General features: G+C 29.9%; 1 protein-coding gene across 3 annotated transcripts in view; it reads right to left on the reverse strand.

Annotated features, from left to right (window-relative positions):
• LOC126743920 (proton-coupled amino acid transporter-like protein CG1139) overlaps positions 1-26,664 on the reverse strand; it is a 105,841-nt gene that overhangs the window by 63,981 nt on the left and 15,196 nt on the right. The window contains exon 1 of one of the 3 annotated variants that reach the window (XM_050451313.1): positions 3,811-4,157. The exons of the other annotated variants lie outside the window; for them this stretch is intronic. Within the exon in view, the coding sequence (XP_050307270.1) occupies positions 3,811-3,866 (56 nt within the window). The 5' untranslated portion in view covers positions 3,867-4,157. Of the gene's footprint in view, positions 1-3,810; positions 4,158-26,664 lie in introns of those variants that run through there. 3 annotated transcript variants of the gene reach the window in all.

A 26,664-nucleotide genomic window follows, 5' to 3' on the forward strand; every position in this document is an offset into this window, starting at 1 on the left:
CATTTTTCAAATTGTATTCATTTTAAGGAAACTTTATATTATTTTGTTAAATCATGTGAGTCAGTGGAATAGTCTTATATATAGAAAGCTTATAAGAATTTTCATCTTGAGTCGTGATTAGAAAAATATTAAAATACCCTAAAACTTTTTCACGGATATTGTTGAAATAAGTAAGAAAATGGTTAATATTTTAAGAGAAGTCTCTGTACTAATTTATTTGATTTCTGTAATAGGTGCATTAGGTATTTATTTATTGTATAAGTAATAAATGTATGAAATACCATAAATTACTCATACAAGTTGCTTTTCTGTCGACCTTTCCAATATGAACTATATTCTATTTTATCTCAAAAGGAGCAATCTACTTTAAAAAATTACAACTGATAAAATTGTAAGTCTTTTTTATTAAATTATAGGAAAGTTTATTAAAATGCTGCTAACCAATTTTGAATATATTTGGATCCGAAAAAAAAACAAAAATTCGAAATATTTTTTCTGATGTAAAACTGCAACCTAAAGTAGTCTTTTTCATTGCTACTTTCCACCTTGTCTGCGTAAAATTAATAAGAAAAAAAACTCACTTTTAAAAGGCGATTTTTTTTAAATTTTCGGTTTAGTCCACAGTTCTCTTGAAATATTTCGCCTTTTTAAAATTTTAAAATTGGTATTTTAGTAAGGATCAAAATACAAAATATGTTCTCTACTTTAGCTGACCTTGAGATATTAATCCCGAATTATACAAAAAAAAATCAAAAATATATATTCTTTTATTGGTTGTAAAAAATACATTTAGAAAAACTTTATAAAATAAAAGAAAGTTTTTTCCTTCTTAGAATTTGTAATAGTAATCCATTGTATGATAAATTTTGCATACAAAACTGCAAATAAAATTAAATGCTTAAAAAATGATAAAGCTGCTTGTATTAACTTATAATTATAACACAAACACTCATATATATTGAGAATATTAGTTCATTAATGAAATATTTTTTATTAATTGTATGATATTTTGATATTTTGCTTAATCTTAATAGTGTATGTTTTAGATACAACTGGTTCACTGAAGAATTGATGATGAATTTGGGTAAAAATGTCACTTTGATCTTGATATTAAATCAAATATTTTAATAATACACTTTTTTGTTGTTTTTATAAAAATTCAGTTGGTCAATTGCAATTGGAAAAAAATTCTTTTATGCAGTTAACAATTATTATTATAATTAGAGAAATACACTTTTTTACTGCAAATAATTTTCTAGTATAGACTAAAAATATATTAAATTAATAAACCAATAAATATTAATATTTTCTTTTAAATTCTAAGTTAATTTTAACGTACTGAAAATACAATGCTGAAGTAAGTATATAAGGTGTCTCCAAATGGTCTTTATAAAATCTCACCACATAAGATCAAAATAGACCCATTGATTACCTTAGTCCGAAATTTGTCCGATTTTGACCTATCGGAGGGTAAAGTTAATTTCAGACGGTAATGGAAATCGATTTTTTTATAATTTATGAACATTGCCTAATGTATAACTTAAAAAATTTAGATTAAGGGCTTTTTTAGGATACGAAACCCGAATATGCATAAATAAAGTTTAAGTTTCTTTCTCTTTGTTCATAAATAAAAATTCAAAAATGTAGGCACATTACAAAACTTATCCCTCCGGTGCTTAGTCCCTGATCAACACGTTCTCGAATTTCTTGTTTAAGTTTACACAATTATCTTAATAATAACCAAATACCAGTAACATATTGGCAAAGTTTACAGAATAGAATACTATTTTATTCTATAAACTTTGATATTGGTATATTCTTTATTAACATATTAATATTTTATAACAACAATGAAGAAAGCAATAAAAACTTAAATATTGTCAAAGTTTAACAATAGTGTATTAGTGTGATTTATGAAGCTATGAAAACGACTAAACAATATTTTAGTAGATAAATGTAAAATGCGACTACTCTTAAAATGTATTAAAAAAACACTGTTATTTTGTCAAAAAGATATATGCATAGAAAGTACATACCATAAAAGAATAACAAATAATCTTCGAGTCGATGCAAAAGTTATGAAAAGAGTTAATTATAATTTTCTTAAACGTGTAAATAATATTTTTATTTTTTTTAAATCTTTTTATTTATAATTTATTTTATATATTTCAATAACTTATATAGTTAAAAAACTGCAAGAACATATGTAATGTTATTATATTATGAGTTATATATTATCTTTGCTTTGTATTAAGAATTACGTCTATGGCTTCAATATGGTTAAAAAAACGTTTTGCAATATTAAGATGCCCTTGCTCGCCTATATTACATAAAAAACATTTTCAAAAATCGATATTTTATAAGTTATAAAATAATTAAGGTGACGCAATAAATTAAGTGTCTTTATCTTCCTGTTGCGCATATTATTTTATTTAAAAATTTAGTGAGGAAATTTTAAGTTTTATAGGAAATTATCCTATAAATAAAACAATCAATTATGCGTTTAAAACTAGTGGGTACATTGTCATCTATAAGCACTCTGTGTTTCTGCCTAATTTGCGCATCTAATAATTATTAATATTATTTATTTATAATTGGCCAACATATCACTAGATGTACTCGATACTATAGTAATTTAGTTTGAATTTCTCCTAAATTATATGAATATCTTACCACTGTTTAAATTTAGGAAGGCTTTTTTAAAAATAAATTTGTACATATTTGTTTTAAAAGTACAACTTGTCGAAGTACTATAATATAAAATTCTAATCTTTTTAAAATTGGATTTATCTTTACTAGATAACTTCAAACCTATATTGTACAATTTTTTAAACGAAATTACTTTATATTATTTATCTATTATTTTTATTTTAATAATTATGATAAGATTTAATTTGTCTAACTAAATAAATTGTCATTTGACGAAATTTTCATCATTTTATATAAAATCTTTTTTAATTTTCATATAATAAACTTTTCTTATTTTATCAAAAAATTTAATATATGTACCTACATTAATATGTAAAAAACTTATTTTATAACTTATTTCTAAATATATGAAAAGATTGTTTGTTGTCTTTTTTTTAAATAGAATGTTTAAATACATTTTTATATCAGGTACTATTCTGATTTTTCATTAAGAATTTAACACAAAATCTAATCGAAAAAACAACAACAGAATAAAAAGTCCTGCAAAATTGCAAAACGGAAAAAAAGAAAAACCAATTCAAAAAAATTCTGTTCACATTACAGTACCATCGAAGCAAGGACATATCAATCATAATATCATTAGCACATTCTATTAACATTTGTTATATGTAGATTGGTGTAACATTCTAAAAATGGTTTTTATGACAAAAAAAAGATATAACAGATTTTGAACATCCTATTTCTGTAAGAATAGTGATTAGAGTATAGTGGACTATTAGTGGAATTTTACTGGAAATTGAATCCTTTTCAAGCCTTATTATCATTGTATTAATCACTTTCAAATATATTTCATTAAGCCTAATCTATTAAAGTAATTTAAAAATTTCAAGAACAAACAAATTTTGGGAACAATTGAATTTTGAGTGCATATTGTATTATATTAAATTGATATTTTAATGATAAGTTTTTAAGTTGTACCCTATTTGGCTACACTTATTATTATATTGTTGAATACTTAAAAAGGCTTTTTAGACGTGTTTAAAAAAAACATCTAATTAATTTAAATATAACGCCAGAATAAACAATCTTATAAAAAACAATCAATTTTTTTGCTTTAACTTTCAATAATATCACTTCAAATTTAAATAAAAAAACATTTACCTGTTATAGCTGTCATTTCTGTCCTCAGCTTTTAGCCTTTTGATCTTATCACCCATATTGGAAAAAATATATATATGTTATATATCACAGCTAAAAATAAATATACACATTCGCACCACAGGCAAAAAAAAATTACGTAAGGGAAAACTTGAAAGACACTGAAAAAGCAATTTCCTTTTCGCTATTTTTATTTGATCTATTCGGAAAGGCTAGTAAGGCTCGACTGGCGAGTATAGCAATAGTTTGTACTTGAGATGCAAAAAAAATGACTGGGCGGTATTATTAGCTCCTGGCGAATAGGAGTATAGTGTAAGGAGAATACTAGCGCTGAGATTGTTGCATATTAATTTATATGCTACCACTTTTTTATCTCTTGTTTGACGCGAAGGTGACAATATGGTTAGCGCGCCGCGATTGGTGTAGTCGCGGTGTTATCGCTTGGGTTTTTGATGAAACGATGTGATTTGCGTAATGATTAAATTTTTCCTCTTGTTTTAGTTTAGATTTATATTATTTAATTGAAATCCAAATCACAAATAGAAACCATATATTTTTAAGGAGGTACTACAGATCGTTCTATTAGTTTTGAATTTTGACAAAATATTTCTAAAAAAATATTTATGAAATCAGAGTTTTCTATGAATATATACTGAATAAGCAAGGAATGTAGTAATTTTTTTGGATTCATATTTTGTACGCACTGAAAAATCTATAACTGGGCCTAATTGCGCGTTTGATCTGCAATAATTTTGCATCTTTGATAACAAACCTATGTTCACAAAAAAAGAGAGTTTTATAAATTGAGTTTTGCTGCAATTAAAACTAACAGTTCAATACCTGAATTAAAATTGATTTATACCATTACAGGAGTTTTTGTTAATTTATTGAAAACTCAATAAACCCATATAAAAGTTATGATGCATAATTTAAATGAAGACTGTTCACCTTTATTTAAATGTTTTCTTCTATTGTTAGACGTTGGGTGGGAAATAGAGTTTATAAGATAATATTGATATATATTATATTAAGTAAAGTTCTAAGAAAACATCACAGAAAACAGTCCTTGCAAGGGTAAAAAACACATTAAGAACTATTAATTATTTGAGTCTTATGTACGCATACTTTAAAGCTATTGAAAAACGAAAAAAATCTTGCATCAAAAAAAGATTCTAAGAAATATAAAAAGATTTCAAACTGAGGAAACTACTAACTGCCCAAAAACTACCTTTGCACGTATAAGATTCACACAAAAACTAGTGGAAATATTAAAAGACAAACAGAGCGTGAAACTAATTTCAGCAAGAATTAATGTTATTCAGGATGATAGTACTCCTTTAGCCCTCTCAAGCAAAATATTATCTATTAGGAAATGACCAAGAATTGTTTTCAATTACGAAACGTATATTAATATTTATTGTAATATATAGTGTAGGTCTAATGATGGTTTGTTTAAAATAAAAAAAAGTAAAAACATATTAATTTGAAATTTTACTTTTTATTATAACAGTCTTAAGACTAAGATTAAAAACTCTGACAGAAAATAACTTGTGCTGTATTATATAGGATAATAATCTTCCTTCACCAATCTCTAAGCAAAGTTACTCTCATAAGGAAATAATAAATAAATATTTGAAGTAAAATACTAAATATTAAAAAATGCCTCTAGAGATAAATGATCTGCAGCTACTTTTGACTGAGAAGAAGCCGTATATTTCTTATAGGAGTAACTTTAAATCAAGGATATTAGATATATAAATAAGCTACCAAATAATTCGTATAATGCTGCATAATTTGCTAACAATACAACCATAACCCTATCTTACGGAGATGTATACGTACTAATCACTAATCATGAGAGGTATTAGGAGTTTACTTTGTTATGTGATATTTGGCTTTTTCGTATTTATATATAAATTTTCCTTTTTGTTTAACACCATTAAGGTTAGTTTTGAAGTTTTCCTATAAATAAAAATTTACATGGAGCATTAAAATATAAAAAGATAAACAAACGTAAAGCAGTTGTAGTGAGAATTATTCAACCTCTAAATGAAAAATATTTAAAATAATTGTGTTTTGTCCTTACTATTACAAATAAATTTAATGTTTAGCATATAGTAAATAAAAACGTTAGGTTTATATTTCATTGGTTACATAAATTATACAGTATTTTGCATAAATATAGCAACAAGCGATGTTTTCAAAAATATTATTTGCTCCTTTATTTATTCCATATTATTTCTTTACTTTTAAGTACACGCCTTTGTATTATTTATAAATATACCGAGATATCATAAGAATGGCAATGCAGAGTAAGGAACTTCATGTTTGTTTATTTAGACAATGTGCATAAATATAGCAACATTCTTGTTTCGCACTTATTTTATCAGTTAAATATCGATTTACCTGCTGTAAAGTTATTATTTTTGAATCTCAGAATTAACCTAAAATGGGTCGCTCAAAAACCGTCTCTGGTGATGTAAGAAAAATTATTGTGGAGCATTACGAAAATGGTGTTAGACAGAGTGACATTGCAAGAAGCTTACGGCTTCACAGGTCAATCGTATCCAGAGTTTGCAAAAAATTTCGCCTTACATGAATAGCTGCACCCGCGCCCATTCCTGGTAGATCCAGAAAAACAAATTTGAGGATGGATAGGCAGCTGCTACGAATTTCCAAAGAAAATCGTTTTTTGTCTTCTTCCCAAATTTTGGCAAAATTAAAAGACGGTGGAGGAGTAAACCTTAGTTCCAGTACCGTAAGGAGAAGATTACTTGATGCCAACTTACCTGCTCGTCGCCCCGCCAAAAAACCGTTACTCTCAAAGAAGAACGTCAGGGCTCGTTTTCACTTTGCCCAATCTCATGTCCACTGGTCTGTAGCTGATTGGAAGAAAGTCGTATTTAGTGATGAATCTAAATATAATTTATTCAGGACTAATGGAGTGATGTACGTCAGATGCCCCAGTGAACAAAGATTAAACTTTATTTATTAAAAAAGTACATTTGCCCCACAGTTAAACATGGAAGGGGAAATATTCTTGTATGGGGATGTTTCTCGGCTCGTGGCATGGGACCCATAGTAAGAATAGTGGGCAAAATGGATCGTTTCATGTACAAAGACATTCTGCAAACACATTTGGTGCCATATATGGATGAAGTCATGCCAGTAACAGCCATATTTCAGCATGACAACGATCCAAAACATGCTTCTCAATTTGTTAAGAGGTGGCTATCCGATGAAAAAATAAATGTAATGGTCTGGCCATCTCAATCGCCAGACCTAAATACTATACAGAATTTATGACATTACATTGACACCAAAATCAGGCAACTAACATGCTCTAATACAAATATTCTCTTTGAAATAGTGGAAGGCTTGGAAAGAAGTGAACAATGACTATATTATGAAATTACTTGAGTACATGCCAAGACAATGTGCAGATGTTATAAAGGAGAAGGGGTACTACACGAAATATTAAATTTATTTTAATTTAGTTGGGTTATATTTTTTTTACAATCAAAAATATTTTTTGTTGCTATATTTTTGAATAATAAATTTGCATAAAACAATTTGGTGTTTTATTTATTATGATACAAAAAATATGATAATATGAAAATATAAACAGGCTCTAACTATTCTTGTAAATAATATATAAACCTTACTTATAAAATAGATACTCAAAGATATATAACAGGAAAGTTCAATGTTGCTATCTTTTTGCACAATACTGTATATATTAATTTAACTCAAGTATTTCTTGCACTTAAGGCTTCTTTATTATACATTCTTTTACTTGATACTTAAATTGAACTACCTAAATTTTCTTCTCGACCTGCCTTTGTATTTCATTATCTATTTTTACTTCCTTCTTATCAATCCTCTTCCGTATTAATTCTTATTCGAAAATATGAAAACAATATACTTTACATGTGCGAGAGAGATGCAAAGGCAGATTAAGAAAAAAACACCGCCAAAAATGTGTGCGGACGGTACGACTACGGACGAGAAGCTAACTAGCAGTGCAACTAAACGCACGTGTATATCATAAAGCTGCAAAACCTCTCTTACCTTCCTCTTGTGCCTTGCTGGGTAAGTCGAGTATATATACATTTACAATTTATTAATTTGATATACTTTCTATATTTATGATTTAAAATAATTTACTATTACAATTTTACGTAATCTTTCTTTAGACAAAAGGGTTCGGATCAGGGGATGACAAGGTGAGCGGGCTTAGCCTATAAAATTACATCCATCACGAAACAAATTGAATAATAGTAATCTTACAAAAGCCAAAAAGCTTCTTATGGCGAAAATAAAGAAATAATAAAATGCAATATATATTTGTTATTTTTATCTAACTAAGGGTAGTAGGTTTTGCAAAAAAAAAACAATTGACAATTTAACGAACTATTATTGACTTTTCTACGCAGTTTTAAAATGAAAAATCCTGTCTTTTAAAGCGAGTTATAACAAATTTGGATTAAGTTTTTTTTTTTTAAATTTATTACTTTTAAAAATTATTTTTATAGATTTATTTAAGGTATTAATTAAAAGGTTAAAGACCATTAATTTTTATTAAAAAAAATTAAACACGAATTTAAATTTTAACTATTTTAAGGGAATTATAATTACGTTCTTAAAATCTTTAAAAAATATATTTTTTATATTAAATTTATTGTTTTAAATATAATATTTGTCCTTTTTAAGAATTTGTTAAAATATCCATTAGCATAAAAGTATTTAGCATCTTCTAGGCATTTCAATAAAATTTGTAGTTTCTGGAGATTTGCAATCACTCTTTTTTTACTTCAAACTAGATGAAAAATAACGCTGTATACTTTAAAACGATGTCTTGAGATATGTTATTATTTTCAACGCTATACAAAAATTTAAAACAAAAACTAAATACTTTAGAATTTAGAAAATAAATCATTATTATAATTTTTTAAACATGTCAAAATCATATTAAACAATCTTCTTTATTAAATTTTAATTAACTCTATTTCGTATTAATTACAAAGCTTTTAATAAATTTATTAAATAATACAAACATTATCAAAACCTTCTTGAAATGTTTCTATTACTGTATCTGCTTTAGTGTGAAATCTTTTTTATTAATACTGTCTTTAAAAAAAAAAGAAATGACTTATGGTTTGACTTAAAAACAACAATTTTTGCCCAGAACTCAATAATAAAAAAATAAATTCCTTTATAATTTTCCTAGAAATTACATAATACGACATAACTACCAGATAAATAAAATACCTAAATCACTAACATTCAGATTAATTTTCATAAATATTTCAGTACCCGAAGGCTTACCTCACTACCAGATAATTGATCAAAGATATATGAAACGTACTTGAAAAAATCAGGGAGTGGTACCTATTATGCAAACCAGCTAAAATGATTCTTTTTTAAATTTCAAAGAGTAAATACTATTTATTTGTCTTGGAAATTTTGAACACGAGTATAAAAAAATATAAAATTAATAGATGTATTACTTTATAAAGGTAAGAACCACAAACATACATTTTTTATAAGCAAATTTACATAACAAGGTAATTCTGTAATAAGGGGAAACCCGTAAGGTTTTTTGCTGCATTATTTAACAAGTAAATTGTACTTTTATTATTAAACCAGCAGCAACAAACAAGTTAATTGACCGTTCAGGTTAATATCTTATATCCTCTTTTTGGCGTTAAAATGCATAACACAGCAGAGACAAATTATACAATATACAATACTAAAAAAATATGATATGAGAATTTTAAATTTACCCATCATCATATATCAGCTTGTTTGTCTACTTTTGGATATCGACCCAGTCTTAGTCATCTTGGAGCCAGTTTGAAGATATCCTTTTCAAGTCATCCTTCTATCAAGTCGGTCTGTATCTGTCTATGTGTGCTTCATCTTTGGAACACCATACTATTATTTTCTTCGTGCATAAGTTATCTGAAATTCTTGTGGATAACCCATATTTTAAGGGTTTGATTATTTTAATAGCATTTGTAACTTTCTTCATCTACAGAGTTCTCTATTCCGGATTTCATCTCGCAATGTAACTCCTAATATAGACCTGTCTATGAATTGTTGAGTTATTCTCATTTTATTAATAGTTTTTACGCTAATGTTACTTTGTTGTATTCTATGCTTTTTTCTATTGGCGATTTTATTACCTGAACGTAATTACTTGTTTTATATCCAGCTTAAAAAGCCGCTTATCTTCTTGGCTGATAAAGGTCAAGGTAATTAGTAAGCCGTTATGATTTTGGTGAATAATTTGTGTAGGTGCATTAACAACTTATAGGTCTGTAGTTCTGTCGGTCTGCTGCCTTTCTTATGCATATTAACAATAGCAACATTAAATCATATTTGTAAGGTTATTCCTTCATCTAGATTGGCTATTGCTTTGAGTAACTGATTTTCTTCTAGTTTGATGGCTTTTAAAATAATACTGTTTTTGCCAACAGCTTTGCTTTATTTTTGACAATGATTTTAGGACTTCTTTTTCAGTTATCGATGACACTTCTTTCAATCTTTTGATTAGTATGTGGAATATATTATCTGATGACTCTGGTTTCTATACAGTTTGGTGTAAAAAATCCTCAGCAATTTTTAATATAATTCCTGTTGCTTGTTGTATAATCCTTTTAATTTTCCGGTTCCAGTTATTTCAGCTTAATTTCTTGTATAATCCCCCATATTTTTTCAGGCTTTTATTTTTTTCTATAACTCTAGCCACTCTTTTATTATTGTAGTTTCTGATGTCAGTCTTATGTCTTTTGTTATATCGGTATTTAATTCTCTAAGCTCATTATCATGTTGTGGATGTTTCTCTAGTAATTTTCTTTTCTGTTTTGTAAATTCTTGTCTGCTTATAGAAGGCTTTCCCTTTGCCTTAAACAGTATTCTTTTTGATCAGCGTTGATTGATTCCAATGTTTTTATTTACTTTGTCGACATTTCCTCTATTTTTATTAATCATTTCTTTGGTATTTGTACATTTGTCCACTTCTTACTGTTAAATATAATATTGAATGTAACCTGACATTAATATAAACACATCTATTTTCATTTTTTTTTTAATATAATTCAAATAACTAAGATTATGTGTTAATTCTATTAGAAAATATATAGGACAAATTTTATCACGGTACGTTTTAGGATAATTGCCTTTTAATGTTTTTTGTTCTCTTTCTTCTTTTATGTCTTGTTTAGTATTAAGAAATAGTCTTTTAGAATTATTTTAACTTACTGATTGTGAATCTACGTACTTTGTCATCTTCGAGTTGTAACAAAACAATCCCTTTCTGATAAAAAAATACTTGATTATTTTTTTTGGATTGTCAATTTTTATCTGTTATACAAATAAGTGTTTAAATAAATATACTTTAATGTGAAAATCTTTAAAAAAATACTTAGAGATGATGTTTCAAGGCAGGTGGATTACGACAAATGGACCAGTTCGCTGGCCTCCAACATCACATGATTGCTTGACTTTTACTTTTGGGTTCAAGTTAAATACGAGTTGCTACTTACCGATAGCGTTTTTTTTGTGATTTTTCAAACAATGAAAAATATTTGTATGGATATTTGTTTTTGTAGCATTTAAAAGTCGAGTTAAAAACATATAATTATCAATTTCTTTAGAAACCGATTTTCTAATATGACTGGTAGATTTAATAGTATGTACATAGTACGAAATTTATACGCAAAAAACCGTTATGCAGCCATAGACCATATAAATAAGGGAAATTTTTAAATGAGCATCAAATATTATGGATGTACAACAAAATGCGGTAACTATTTTAACTAACATAGCAACTTTTATATTTCTGTGTATCAAATAAATTTATCGGTGAACAAACTTAAGGCATCATTATATTTTTAATCTGCCAACAAAAGCAGGCACCAAAAAATACACAAAGCTTACAAAAAATCTAAATGAGCTTCTAATTTTCAAAATCAGTTTACCAAAATACCAACTAAACTTCAAAAACTCTAAATGAGCATCTAATTTTCAAATTCATTTCAACTAAAATATTATATAATCATCAATTTTTTTTCTTAAAAGTTTTTATTTTGCATTCGGCAACAGCTTTCGTTAATAAATTATAAAAAAAATCCGGCAACGTGCGTTTATACTGGAGCGACAGTTAACTGCGTTTGGGATTCCCATATACGTTTATTGGTTATGGTCTATATAATATTTCAGTAGTATAAACAGTTGTTTTATGCACCGTTTTATTCGTTTTAAACATTAAATAATCATGAAACTCGATACTGTTTTACCCGGGAATAGTTCTGATGACAATATTCAAATGGAGAATGAAATAGAAATTCCTTCATATCGTTCGGACAGTGATTCGGAGATTGAAGAATTAGAAACAAAAAAAAAGCGTGGCGAGAGTAAGCAGTGGTTCTTTGTAATAAAATTTGCATGTGCTAAAGAAGCGTAAGAAGTTGTTCGTGTAGAAAATACTTGGTCTATTTTAATAACACATATGACTGAAGACGGAAAGAAAAGGTTTTATCGCTGTAACAAAGTAAAACGTCGTGGCCCTCAGTGTGCGGCACAAATTTGTTTACTGTTTGAAGCTACATCAAATACTATTTTGCTCTATCGTGTAGAAGCTGCCCATAACCACTAGTCGATTGGAATTCGTTCTGATTACGGAATAAGTCAGGAAGTTAAGACAGAATTTTTTTTGTTTATAACTATTTGATTTACATTTGAAGCCTAAAGCTATTTTAAAAAGTCTTAGTAAGATGGAGGGAGTAAAATTACCACCAATGAAACAAATAAACAATTATCTATCAAGTCGTAGACGTGTTAAATACGGTTCCTCAACTATAAGTCTAGGAGAACTGGAGCGATGGATATTAAATCATACAGCAGTTCCCGAGGACATACACCTTTGTTTTGTGTTTGTACTTTCTTATTATATATTCGAGGATGAACCAATGTCCTTTCGCTTTGCATTGCCGACAAAACATTTACTGCGGTTAGCAGAACGTCATGCAAATATTATCCATGCTGATGTGACATACAAGTTGATTTGGCAAGGGTTCCCGGTATTAGTTGTAGGAACTACAGATAAACATAGAAAATTTCATCCGATATGTCTAGGAGTTTCGACAAACGAGCGTCAGGAAGATTTTACCATGTTATTTAATAGTTTAAAAGAACAGGTTTTGTTTGTATACGGACATTCTCTACAACCGTCGGTATTAGTTTATGATGCCGCAAAGAGCATCCAAAATGCTTTTACAGAAGTCTTTGGTCCTGAACCCACTGTGAGAATGTGTTGGGCACATACAAAAACAAAAATGCAAACCAGGGTTAAACAAACTTGCTCAGACAAAAACGCCCGATAGAATATATTACAAGACATTGATGCTTTAGAGTCCGTTACTTCTCCTGAAAATTTTACTAGCGCATCACAGCTTTTTATGACGAAATGGAAAACCCAAACTAATTTTATTAAATACTTCAAAGAAAAGTGGTTAACTCAAAATCGCAATTGGTACCTAGGTGCTGCCTCAGGATCACCAGCCACAAACAACGCACTGGAATCGTTTAATAGAACCACAAAAGATAGCAATACATTACGCGAAAGATGTCCTTTGTCTCGTTTTCTGGTTATCGCATCGGAGATGGTTAACGAATGGTCCTGCAAAACTAGGAGTCCTTTTCAATTACTCCGCTTATTAAACTTTCTGATTGGACAAAAGCATATCAATGGGCAAAATTAGACAAAAAAATTAAGGTGTTAGATGCTGACACGAAGAACAATGTCTATATAGTACCAGGAGGTCAAGTATTGGATGTTCAGGCTGAAAAACCTTGGGAAACTTTTGATGAATTCAAAGATTTTTTTTTCCACTTGGAGAGTAACAATTCTTCTGGGCCTAGCAATTAGATTAAAATATACAGTTCCGCCCGTAGAGGCAAAAAATATCCATATTGGACAAAAAAGAAAGCGTGGACGTCCATCAAAATCCAAACCTTCTTTGGTAATTCAGTGATGTTTTTAATTTATTAAAGTCTTATTAATAATTTGTTTAATGTTCACTCTTATTTGTTTTATGGTTCAAATACTGTTTTAAAAATGGCATTTTTTGTATTTTTTGTTTTATAAATAGAAGACAATAAAGTATATTTATGATGCCTATTTTTGTTTTATTTTATGCTCACTAGCTTTTGTCATAATATAAAGTATTAAGTTCAAACAGTTTTTAGAAGCTTTATTATTTAAATAGCTATCCAGATTAGTATAAAACAGTTGACAATATTAACTTGATTAGATGCTAAATATTAGATGCTCAATAAGTATTTTTGTTGCTCCACCTAGTTTTTAAACGTGCTAAAAATTATAAAAAACTGATGTTCGATTAAATACTACCCTATAAATAATATGTCCATTCATGTATTAGATTTATATAGTTCGCTATCACGACTGAAAGAAAAAGTGTTTATAACTCAGGTTACAAGTGCATAGATTCTCATTTCTTAATGCACTAATCTATTAAAAATATAATTGTTTGAATGACTCAAATGAATTCTGTTCCATTAAATATATATTTTCAGCTTAAAAAATGCTGCTGATAAAACCATCATAATAAGAAGCTTTTAATTTTAAATATATATATTTATATACAGGGTCTCCGAGAAAATGTGGAAAATCTATCGGAATCAGGTAGAAAAGAAAAAAATAATATGGAACTTTCCTTGTGAAACTTTGATATAATTTATTAAAAATGTTACGTGATCAACACTGTTAACGACCTCGGAGACTTTAAAACATATTTATCTTGTTTATTTTACCAGGGGCGGACTAGGTTGAATATTATAATTATTATAGGTTTCGTCTCCTTAAATCAACTTCTTTGCAAGTGGCAGGATTCGTCGGAACTTAGGAGTAGGAATAAGACACCATTAGTTTGGTGCGCCGGTTAAATTCTAGCTTCCTCAGGCACTTAACAATCAGTGTTCCAATCCAAAACAAATAAAAAAAACAATTATAATATGGATGGCTTAAACCTTAAACTAAAAAAGTTTCTTATTCTTGTTTATTATCGCTAAAATGAATGAAAATAAACCACGGTTTTATATTAATTAAAAAGAATTTATAATATGTTCTTTTCTTCAGCGATGCGATAGTTATTCAAACAACAGAAAAGTTTCATTTTAAGTAGTTTAATCTGGAAAAGTACGTGGTTTTAAAAATGCAATGTGGTTCGTAGAAAGACACCTTAACGAAATTGTTTAAAAAAATGTAAACCTATGTTTTTTTTTGAGTTCTAGTAGCCCATTAAGTCAATAATCTCTAGAGAAACGTGTATTTTTTAATTTGTATTATGCTTTCTGTCAATTTATACTTGGCATCCTCCAACATTAAGTAAAAAATGAATTTCAGTTCCGCTGAAAAATATATATATTTTGTAGCCCGGGGCATCGGACATAAAAAATAATTTATTTATAAATTAAATACTTAAATAATTTATAATAAAAGTGTAAAAGGAAAAACGTACTCCAATAATGGAAATTCAACAAAAAGTTTCAAAAAGAAGAGAGAATCAACGAAGAACTTAAAATGATATCAAATGCGTACAATAAAATGAAATAAAGCTTCAAATATCTGTATCTGTAATATAATATAAGAAATTATGTCAAACTTAAAATACCAGAAAAGTGACATAAAATAAATTAAAATGTCAAATTAAAATTAACGCTCTAGGACCCTAAAAAGCTTATAATAGAAGAGAAATAAATAATTGATTTAAATTATTTTAAATAATTGAAATATATCAAAACTTATTAAAGTACAAGAATGCAAGACAGGATCTTAAGAGTAAAAAAAAAGTTTATATAAAAAAACAAAAATAAGTAATTTTTATTTGAAAAGATTTGGAATAAATTAAAAATAACTATAAAAATGTAAGAAGGTGTATACTCCAAAAGAATAAATGGTTTGTTTAAATATCTTTTTTATTCCCTTGGTGACCCTAAATTTAAATATTAATCTTTGATACTTTATATTTTTAAGTACTTTGTATTTTTAAAATTGATTTATTTTTTATCTATTTATTATTTTTACTTACATTTTTCCAATTTATTTTTTAGTTAGATTATATACAGGTAGGAGAATTAAAGATCATCTATTGTCCAAATATATAATAGCAACACCGTTTCTTCTCACGGATAACCGGCCGCTTTTTTATTAATTTTTACTATGACTGGTTATGTTCCTTCTAAAAAAATTCAAATTATTAAATTGATTTATGAAGGCAATCTGACATTACAATTAAGGATTAATTTTCAATTACATTTGAAAAAAAGTGCTATGAAGGAACTGGCTATAAGCTATAAAAATATTCCCAGTATTTAGAAAAAACATAGTAGAACAACAATAAAAACTACAGCGTAAAAATATTTAAAATATTTTAAAACTGAAGAAATATTTCCCGAAGATCAGTAGCAAGAATGAATATTTTCTAAGTAATATTCCATTTTAAAAGAATCTTCTTTTCCATTATATGCAAAAAACATTTCTTTTATTTTGCGATATTAGCCTGGAGAAAATGAGCGCAGAAAATGTCAGTTTAGTACTTAGTATACGAGGTCTGGCTATTAAATAACGAGACTGGTTACGAAAAAGGGTTTTATGATAAATATTATTATACATTCGAATGCTCCCCTTCAATATACTCCCCTCCCCTCGCCACACATCTTTCCATACGTTTTTTCCATTGATCGAAGCAGTGCAGGAGGTCTTCTTTGGTGAGGGCCTTTAGGAGCTCTGCCGTTTTTTGCGTTACCGCTTCCATCGACTCAAATCGGGTCCCTTTCAAAGCAAATTTTATCTTCAGAAACAAAAAATAGTCACACGGGGCCAAATCTGGCGAATACTGCGCGTGTTCGAGCACTGGAGTGCGCTTACCTATATACCTACTGCTTCACAGATAGGGCGTTATGAGCAGGTGCGTTGTCCTGGTGCAAAATCCACGAGTTGTTTTTCCACAACTCGGGCCGTTTCTTACAAACTCGTTCTCGCAGTGTTGCCAAAACTGACAAATAGTAAGTCTGGTTGATAGTCGGACCCTCTGGAACACATTCAGTCATCACGATACCGTTAATATCGAAAAAAATGATCAACATTGCCTTGAATTTTGATTTAGACATCCTTGCTTTTTTTATTCTGGGCGATTCAGGAGTCTTCCAATACATCGATTGCCGCTTGGTTTCAACATCGTATTGAAAAATCCACGTTTCGTCGCAAGTAATAATGTTTTTCATCAGTCCGGGATCTTCTTCTAACCTTTCAAGGAAATCTGAGCAGACCTGTTGACGCAAGAGCTTTTGGTCAGGAGTCAGGTTTTTTGGCACTCAGGTTTTTTGGCACAACTTCGCACAGACTTTTGTCATGTGTAATTCCCCGTGTAAATTCTCTAACCGTTTTTTATCGGCGTTTACAGCCTCGGCAATCATCCGGGTGCTCATTCGATTATCTGCACGCACAATTTGGTTGATTTTGGTCACTGTTTCTGGAGTTAAAACAGTGACAGGGCGACCTGAGCACTGGTCATCTTCAGTGCTCTCTCAGCCCTCACTAAAGCGCTTACACCACTCAAAAATAAGCGAACGAGAGAGAGAATTTTCCCCATAGGCCTCTTGCAAAAATTTATAGCAGTCAGTCGGAGTTTTTTTCAATTTAACGAGAAATTTAAGATTAATGTGTTGCTCTTGTTTTTCGTCACATATGGTTTTCGGCACGAGAAAAAAACACGTTCGTTTCAAACCGCTACTGCACGAAAACTATAATAGTGACGTAAACGTGTTTTGGTACGTGCATAGACAAGATATCTAGATACCCAACGCACTACTCGTTTTTTTCCCCACCCGTCTAGAGCGCCCTCTAGGCACGCAGTCTCGTTATTTAATAGCCAGAACTCGTACTCAAAAATTGAACGCTTAGGCTGGTATTTTAGGTGACCATATTATAGGGTAATTTTTTATTAATGCTACTTTAAACACCCTAAAATACTTTAAGTTGCTGCAAAACTAAGTTCTTCCTGCCATTTAGATCTGGGATCGGTCGGTAGTTTCAACAAGACGGCTCTCTTGCTCATAATGTAATAATTCTAACAGAATTTTTAACAAACACGTTTCATAACCGTCTTATGAGTGAGAGTGGTGATATATTGGCAGATACTGGAGTCGCAGATTTTCAGATTCATCCCCCAAATGACTTTTACTTTTGGGGTTTACGAATTTACATTAACAATCATAAATTTAGTAGGCTACCAAATTTAGAGGAGTTGCAAAGAATTGTTAAAAGTGCCAATTCCTTTAAAAGTATAAAATTACTTTTATATAGGATGAAATAGGATATTGTTAGGATCACTTATTATTTTTCTAAATAAGGAGGTAAATTTGAGCCTTTTATTTAAAGAAGTAATTTGTATATTTTTGAGAATTTTTTAGTTTTTTTAATAATCTTATCATAGTTTAAATATCTTGTATTAGAAAAATATTTTAGAAATGTCTGATTGTTCGCGTAATATTTTGCAAAATTTTATTGCAAATAATACAGTTAGCTCCAAGACACAATGAAGTCACGCTATAGAGGTAGCATTTATTACTATAATCGGTTATATCAAGCAGTAACTGGTCCTTATGGGGTAGCCAGCTTTTATTTAAGGCTCCAAGCACCACACCCTGAAAACAGTGTTGATTCACAGGCTAATTGGCTAGAGTTACGAGATAGGGCTAAATAAATCAGCAGCATCTGTCCTAGGTTAAGCGGCTCCAAACAGCGTCAGATCCAGTATGGGCAGTTGCCAGAATTATTCCCCGGGAATAAGACTCGCCAACATGCTCAGTAAGCATGGCATTTTAACGCCAAAGTCCTCTCATAATTTACAAGTAATGTCCATATTTAAAACAGAAATACCCTAACTCAGTAGAGACAAGTGCTCAGAATCTCGCGCTAAAACTAGCATATACGAAACGGAATACAAACGAAAAAATTCGTATAATGGGACTTAAAGAACAGTTACTGAGTCTAGAATGCGACTTCCAAAACATCAAATGGTACATGCTAGGACTTATCGGAGGATAAGCGATCATCATAAACAATAAGAGGAAACATCTGGTTAAGAAAAGCAAAGCTATATCAAAGTGCATTCTTCCATTATACTCTAACTGAACAGCAGATATATCATGTAAATTGTATAGGAATATGCAACCACATTACCAACAGATGAAAACATCGACGACAGTTCTCTAAAGATATGATAATATAAAAAAAAATCAAAAAAATCTTAAGTTTTTTTTATGAACAAGCAACAAATGAACTGCAGAAACACGTTTTTCAAGAAATATCGGAACTCACTACGGATAGACAGTCCTGTACCCATATATTAGTTCCTACCCCTTTTAGTACCGAAAGAGACCACAGAATCTTCTAGTGTAGGAGCTACAATAAATATCAATTCACGCTTGAAAAGAAAATAGAAAATAACGACAAAACTGTTCGTCAAAGCTCAAAGACAAAATGGAAGAACAGAACAAAATACAATCCCCAAATCAACAAAAGCCTAGAACCAACTAGAAAACATAAAATAGTCTAAATGAGTTATCGGATTAAATCACTAGCAGCATACAAGTATTGGCAAAGGAAGACCGCCTTACAACAGAAATGGTGAAGAATAGGGGAACAATCCTGGAGAGAGTACTAATCATCTTTTTTAATAATTGTGTGAAGGTCGGGAATATACGGACGCCAGAAGAAATGCCAATATGTAATAATTTTCTTAAAAAAGAAGACTAAATTAATATGTCCATATTTATACTAAAATTTTATTCTTACAAAAATTATAACCAACCGAGTCAACGAAAAAGTTATATTTCTACCAGTTAGTGAAACGGGCTGGGATCCAAAGCGGCTATAGTACATAGAATCATATTCTAACTGTACGTACTTTCATTGAGAAGTATACCGAATATAATAACACATTACACCTCGCATTTGTCGACTACCAAAAAGCTTTCGATTCAGTAAAAACCTAATCTGTACTGCAGGAAATGATGTATCAACCTCATTAAACATATCTGCAGGTGAGCTACAATGCACGTTAAAGTAGACGAAAATAAAACAACCGAAGGATCTTCATAAGGAGGGTGATAAGCCAAGGTAATGCAATTTGTCTAAAACTATTTATACTGGTATTAGAAGAAGTGATGATGAGCACCGACCAGGACAAACTTAGCATAATGGTATGAAATAAATCTTCAGAAAACAAAAAGCATTAGCTCAAACAACAATAACATCAGTATTAATATCAATAATTACGCACGTCAACTAGAACCTATATATCTGGGACACAGCATCATGCTAAGCAAAGACAACTAGACATCCGAAATAAGGATTAGAATCAGTTTGGCACGGGCAGCATTTGGAAAACTCGCATATATTGTCAAAGAACCAATTATTCTGAAATGGAAAATATACGATGCCTGCGTACTACCGGTTATACCGGTTATTACCGTTTTTCTGTTTTTTTATAAAAATAGTGTCATGAATTCTGTAAAGAACTCGTAGAAAGAATATCCTCACGTATTTCCGTGGTATTTGTTATGAATGTTGCCTTAAATAGTGTACTTTTTCATAAGTAATAATTGCATGCAAAACAATTGCTTCTGTCACTACTTAGAAAATGATAATTTCCCAATGTGTTTAAGTTTTACATACACATTTTTGCGTTTAAATTGATGCTGCTACAAAGCACGTGTTCGACCAAAAATAAACAGCTATCAGAAAAAGTTGCATTTATTTATGCAGACTCTTTACAGTCAAATATTTATGATAAGAAAACTTAACATTCTTTTTCAAATAATTTTTAAGATCAACATACCGTTTCCCTGTCGCGAATGTAGTTAGTTTCTTTCTGGTTTTTCAACAAATTAGGCTTTATTTCTTATACTTAGACTATTTGCTGTTTCTATTTTATCGGAGTTTTTCGTGTTTTTCTCTCCTTTGCTACTATTACAAGTAAACCTTAACAAATGGCTTATAGTTCCCACGAATATGCAGAAATGCACTATGATTATGGGCTTTGTGATGGAAATGCTGGAGCTGCTGTCCGAGAATATAAAAGACGCTTTCCCGGTCGAAATCGCTATCCTGACCATAGAGTTTTTATAAATGTGCATCAGAGTTACTTGGAAGGCATCATTCCTGGTCAGCCACGGAGAGTAGGAAGATCTAGAAATGATAACGATGAAGATGATATTGTGGAATTTGCAACAGAGAATCCAACAACAAGTCTTCGTCGCATAGCAAGACGTTCGGGACTTCCCAAATCCATAGTTCATCGAGTCTTACAAAGAAATCTGTTATATCCTTACCATGTGCAACGTGTTTAAGCACTTCTGCCCACTGATTATGAAAAAAGGATTCAGTTTTATCGGGAAATGCTGCAGGATAATAGAGAAGACTCTAATTTTTTTTAAAACATTTTGTGGAGTGACAAAAGCAGTTTTAAAAGAACAGGGATATTTAATATACACAATTTGCATTATTGGGACTATGTTAATCCTAATATAGTGAGAAATGATCATTTTCAGCATCAGTTTTCAGTCAATCTATGGGCAGGGATCATTGAAGGCAAATTAATTGGACCATTCGAGCTACCAGGAAGACTTAACGGCGAAAATTATTTACATTTCTTGCAACATAACTTGAACGATTTACTTGAAGACGTATCTGTAGCAACACGGCGAGACATGTGGCTGCAACACGACGGAGCTCCTGCTCACTCTGCCCGAATCGTAAAGCAACATCTCGATACTACTTTTAATAATCGATGGATTGGAAGGGGAGGAACCATCCAATGGCCGCCGCGTTCGCCTGACCTGAACCCCTTAGACTTTTTTTCATGGGGATATTTCAAAGAACTTGTTTTTATCAATGAAAGCCAGACTGAAGTAGAACTGCGAAGAAAAATAAGACAAGCGGCCAACGTTATTAGCAACAATGACAGAGCCTTTCAGCACATAAAAAGTAATTTCATCCGCCGTTGCCGAATGTGTATTAGGGCAGGTGGTTCGCATTTTGAACATTTATTGTGATATTTAATAGCAATAAATTCTTTTTTTTTTCATTATTTAGAATTAGATTATTTAGTATTACAATATTTCGATTTTTGTCCAAAAACGATTAGTTTAATAAAAATGTCAATCAAAAAAGATGCGTATCACTTATCTGAAAGTATTTCACCATATGAGAATCTTCATTAAATAAGTAACTAATTTCTAAATAAAAATTAAACATATTGAGAAATTATTTTTTTCTTACTAGTGAAAGAAACAATTATGCATCCAAATCATATTTGTGAAAGGGTGCACTCCTTAGGGTCACACTCACACTAAATACTAAGTAAATAAATTATGATATTTTTGTAATAAATTTTGTGCATGATGCATGAAACGATTTTTACAAAAATGAGAAAAATGGAAATAACTTTTAAACCATCAACAATCGGATAATAGTATATAGAGTTTTTTTGATTGCAAATGATCTCCTCTATCACCTCCTCTCGTTTGGACGTCTACTTTTGGGACACCCTGTATTGTGGGGCTTGAGACAAATAAAAGTGCACAACAACTACGTATTTGTCCTGGTGCGATATCAGTATGCAAAGCTGGAAAATAACTTAACAAATAGACAATGAAAGTTATCTTCATTAGGGTAAAAACTAAAGTGAGTAAGCTCAAAAGAACAACTGAAAAAAACATGTGGCGTTGTGCAGGACGTTACGTTGCGCTAAATATTGGAAAACAAAGAGACACGGAGAACAAAGAGAAGTCGAGGCACATGCTAAGTTGACATACAAGGAAGAATGAGACAAGAAGAACTAGATGCTCCCAGCACAAAACAGGTTAACATGAAAGAAAATAGAAGGGATCTATGTTTGAGAAAGGACTAATATAGGCTGATGATGATGATGATGACAGTTATCCTCATCAAAATAAGACGCTTACTATCGACGTATCAAAAAAGAACGACGTAGCAGGCGAGTAGCAGATTATAGGAAAAACATCGATGTGCGTTGCCATATTTTTTTAAAGTATTTCTCGGTGTCTAATAATTGGTTTCCCCACCTGTTTATGAAAAAAATAGGCTGCATATTTTTAATTTTTTAGGATTAGAAAGGATGCACATAGCTTGAACTTTTCAAGAAAACGAGAGTTAAAGTTTTGCTAAACAATTTAACTCATGAACTTCTCTAAAGCAAATGTAGAAAATGAATACGTAGTATTCCATCTAGTAGTTAGTTTTATAAAAATATCGGGATACAGGAGTAGTCTCATATTTAATGCGAATATATTTAAGAACATCAATGACAAAAAAGGTAGACAGATGATTGTTTCTGATCATTCAATCATCTCAACTTTTCGATAATGTCGAACAGGATACTACTTAGTAAACATATTTATAATATACACATATTTTCAGCTGCTTTTTTGTGACTATCATTTAAGGAAAGAGCAGCAAATAAATTTGACCCAAAGCAAAACGTTCTTTTATAAAGTTGCAGTAAGAAGAATAAAGAAAAGGTATTAAAGCTTAATCGATATTAATTTACATTAAAGTGCATCCGTATGCTGATGAAGTACTTGAATAAAGTTTAAGCAAAGCCTGAAGAAAGAGATTATGATAGACAAAACATCTGATCAGCCATATTCATAGCAGGCATTTCATATATCAATCCAGATATATTCGTCTGCTTTTTGCTATAAATGTTTATTTATAGAGTTTATTGTATTTAAATAATTTTTCATTTAAAATTAGTCTAATATATAATAAAATAAATAAATACCCGTTTTGCGTATAGTGTTATTTTACATTAGCAAGATAATCATTAAAAGTACTTAATACTGTTATCTAATAACCACTTGGGCAACCTGATTGAAACATACCTAAATTGCTTGTTAATTAAATATAGTAGTCAAGTTGAAACTAGATATAGTATAGACTAATATCTTCTTATTTACTCTGAAAACATTGACACAGACTTGTGAGATTTCTGTTATTAATTTTTTTTTTGTTTGAATAATAAGCCTTAAAGGAAAAATTTTATCTAATATATTCACTATAACATTATTTAACTATATATGAGTGTTATTTCATCACAGACATTGCCAGAGGAAGTTTATTTAACAAATACTCATCTATTTATCTGATGAGAACAAAATTACTTTATCTTGATTTCAATGTTAATCACCGGGTTTATGATGACAATTTCGGAAAAAGATCAAAGCTAAGGCAGATGTGATTGTAAGATCAAATTTCCACTGAAATTTTTTATTGCAAAAATGTACACAACTTTTTTTATGGTTTTATTACGAAGTTTTGCAAAACTGCGTATTTGTATTATTTATGATCCTTTATTTCACTTTAGGGTTGATTGAATTTGACAACCGTATGCTTTTCTACAAAAAAAACAAATATTTTGATAATAAATTGATGTTTTAAGTAAATTTAATGCAAGTTAAATACGAAAGAAAGATATTTACATAACTATAGTGCTGATAGACTGAAAACAAAAAAAAAATGGTAAAAGAAAATAGATCAATTACACTAAAAACGTGGTATGCTACAAAGATTATGAAATACTAAGTGTTTTAAAACCACAATAAGAAAAAAAAAACGATTGGCACCCTAACTGAGAACAACAAACTAATTTTGATTTCCCCTAATAAGACTCTCTAAATATAACAAATGACTATTTCAGCCAATCAAAAGTGAATAAGGGAAATGATAAATTGTTTTTCATATTAGATAATAATGACAATTGCGACTTGATGGCTAAGTAGTATATTGTGAGATTAAATGCTTGTATGTACTTGAACTACTTTACACATTATACTTAAGCAAAAACCTCTTTGGGGTCACTGGATGTATTTAAATAAAATCTTAATAAAGTAAGTTATTAGAAGAAGCGAGTTCACTTTAACTTAGAGCTAAAAAATTGAATTTGGGAATATCTCTTTTATATACAGGATGTAACCAATTATGAATTTTAACCAAATTGGAAAATACAAAAATTAAAATAAAATAATTTATTGTATTTGCTCGTATAATAAGAAATTCGTAAGCCTTTTTCTCCTAAGCTTTTACGTTCTTTTAATATTCAGATAGCTTTAAAAATTAAATCAGTTCCACAATTCCTTCATTTCATAATAAAAGTAAGGTTAAAAGTATACAAAAATTGATTTGATAATACCTACAAACATAAGACATTTTACTTAAGTGCAACGATATTATGTCGAGAAATTACTAAGCTTGTAAATGAACAGAAGGTACTAGATCTTATTACATAAATTAGTTGTTTTTGCTATTCGTGATCCCTTATGTTTATTTTCTTTTTTTTTCTTTAAATGTTTGGCTATCCTGCCCGGAAGACACCAAAAAGAAGAAACACTTGTTGATAAGTATCATTGACAAGTTTCGTTTGCTTTTAATTGTACGGAGCTTTGCTATAAACCTATGTTTTATTATTTCATTTTCAAGTAAACAAAAAGATATCTTCAAAAGAGATATTGGAGCTGATTACACAAATAGGTTGTTTGTGTGATGCCTTATGCTTTTTTCTATTGGTTTTTTGCTATGCCCTCTCCAAGAGGTCAAAAATCAGAAACACGAGTTAGCAGGTTCGTTTTACTCTTAATTTAAATATTTGGGTAGGAATAATAAACGAAGTATACATCATCATTTATCAGACAAACTAAGTGGGCTTACAAACATCGTTATTAAAAAAAATATTAACTATTTAGCCTAATTAATCAAATGTTTATTATTGCTTAGTATTGAGTATTGTAAACAGGTGCAAAATCTTTTCTCTTTCTTTCAAATAGTATTTGAATAATCAATAGTATTTGAAAGAAAACCTCTAAAACTAGGCTACTCTACCATAAGTAATCTCTAGAAATATTAAGACACGTTAAGAAAAATTTATTCAAAATTCAAAGATTAAAAATATAGTATCCAGATCTTGTAACTATAATGAATCTCACATTACGACGTAAAAAATATTACATGATGCATATTTTCAAGCATCAATAAGCATGGAACCGAAAGTAATAGCTGAGAGAAAAACCAAATGGAAAATAAAGTCTTCTATACAGGGTGTTCATTTGAAAACTTGGAAAAAAGTTAAAAAAAAAACGCCGAAATACGTCAAAAGGTTTGCCAAGGGGGACAACTTTCTAACCTAAAATTACTTCACCCACTTTCACCCTCTGCCCCCCAGGGTCATCCCTTTAAAAATTTTAAATGGCAAGGGGTATCAAGTAATAGCTTATTTAAAAGATCTTTCGAAGTATTTTATTTTGACGATTGATTTTTTAAATCGGTCGATTCGTTTTCGAAAAAATTAGAAAAATCTTTGTTTACCTTAATTTGTTCAGATAGAAAACAAAAACATGAAAATAGTAGTTTTTATTTCAATAAGTGTTCAAAATGTTGCCCGTCTTTGGCCAAACAATGATATAGGCGATGTTCAAATTCCTGACGGACATTTTCAAAAACATGTTGTGGGATATCATGGCAGCTGTCGATGATGTCCTTGGGGTAGGCAGGTGGACTCGATGTTGATGAGCCGCAACTGCTAGACGCAAGTGAGAAGGAGCGCCGTCTTACTGGAAATATATTTCAAGACACTCATAATCTTAGCATTGTATCTTCATCTAATTATTTCCAATCAAATCTGAGATAAAGCAAATGAAAAATATGCCTTTACCGTTGCCGAATTAAGGAATGGTGAACTTGCTGAAAAC

Source organism: Anthonomus grandis, chromosome 1 (assembly GCF_022605725.1).
Source record: "Anthonomus grandis grandis chromosome 1, icAntGran1.3, whole genome shotgun sequence".
NCBI lineage: Eukaryota > Metazoa > Arthropoda > Insecta > Coleoptera > Curculionidae > Anthonomus > Anthonomus grandis.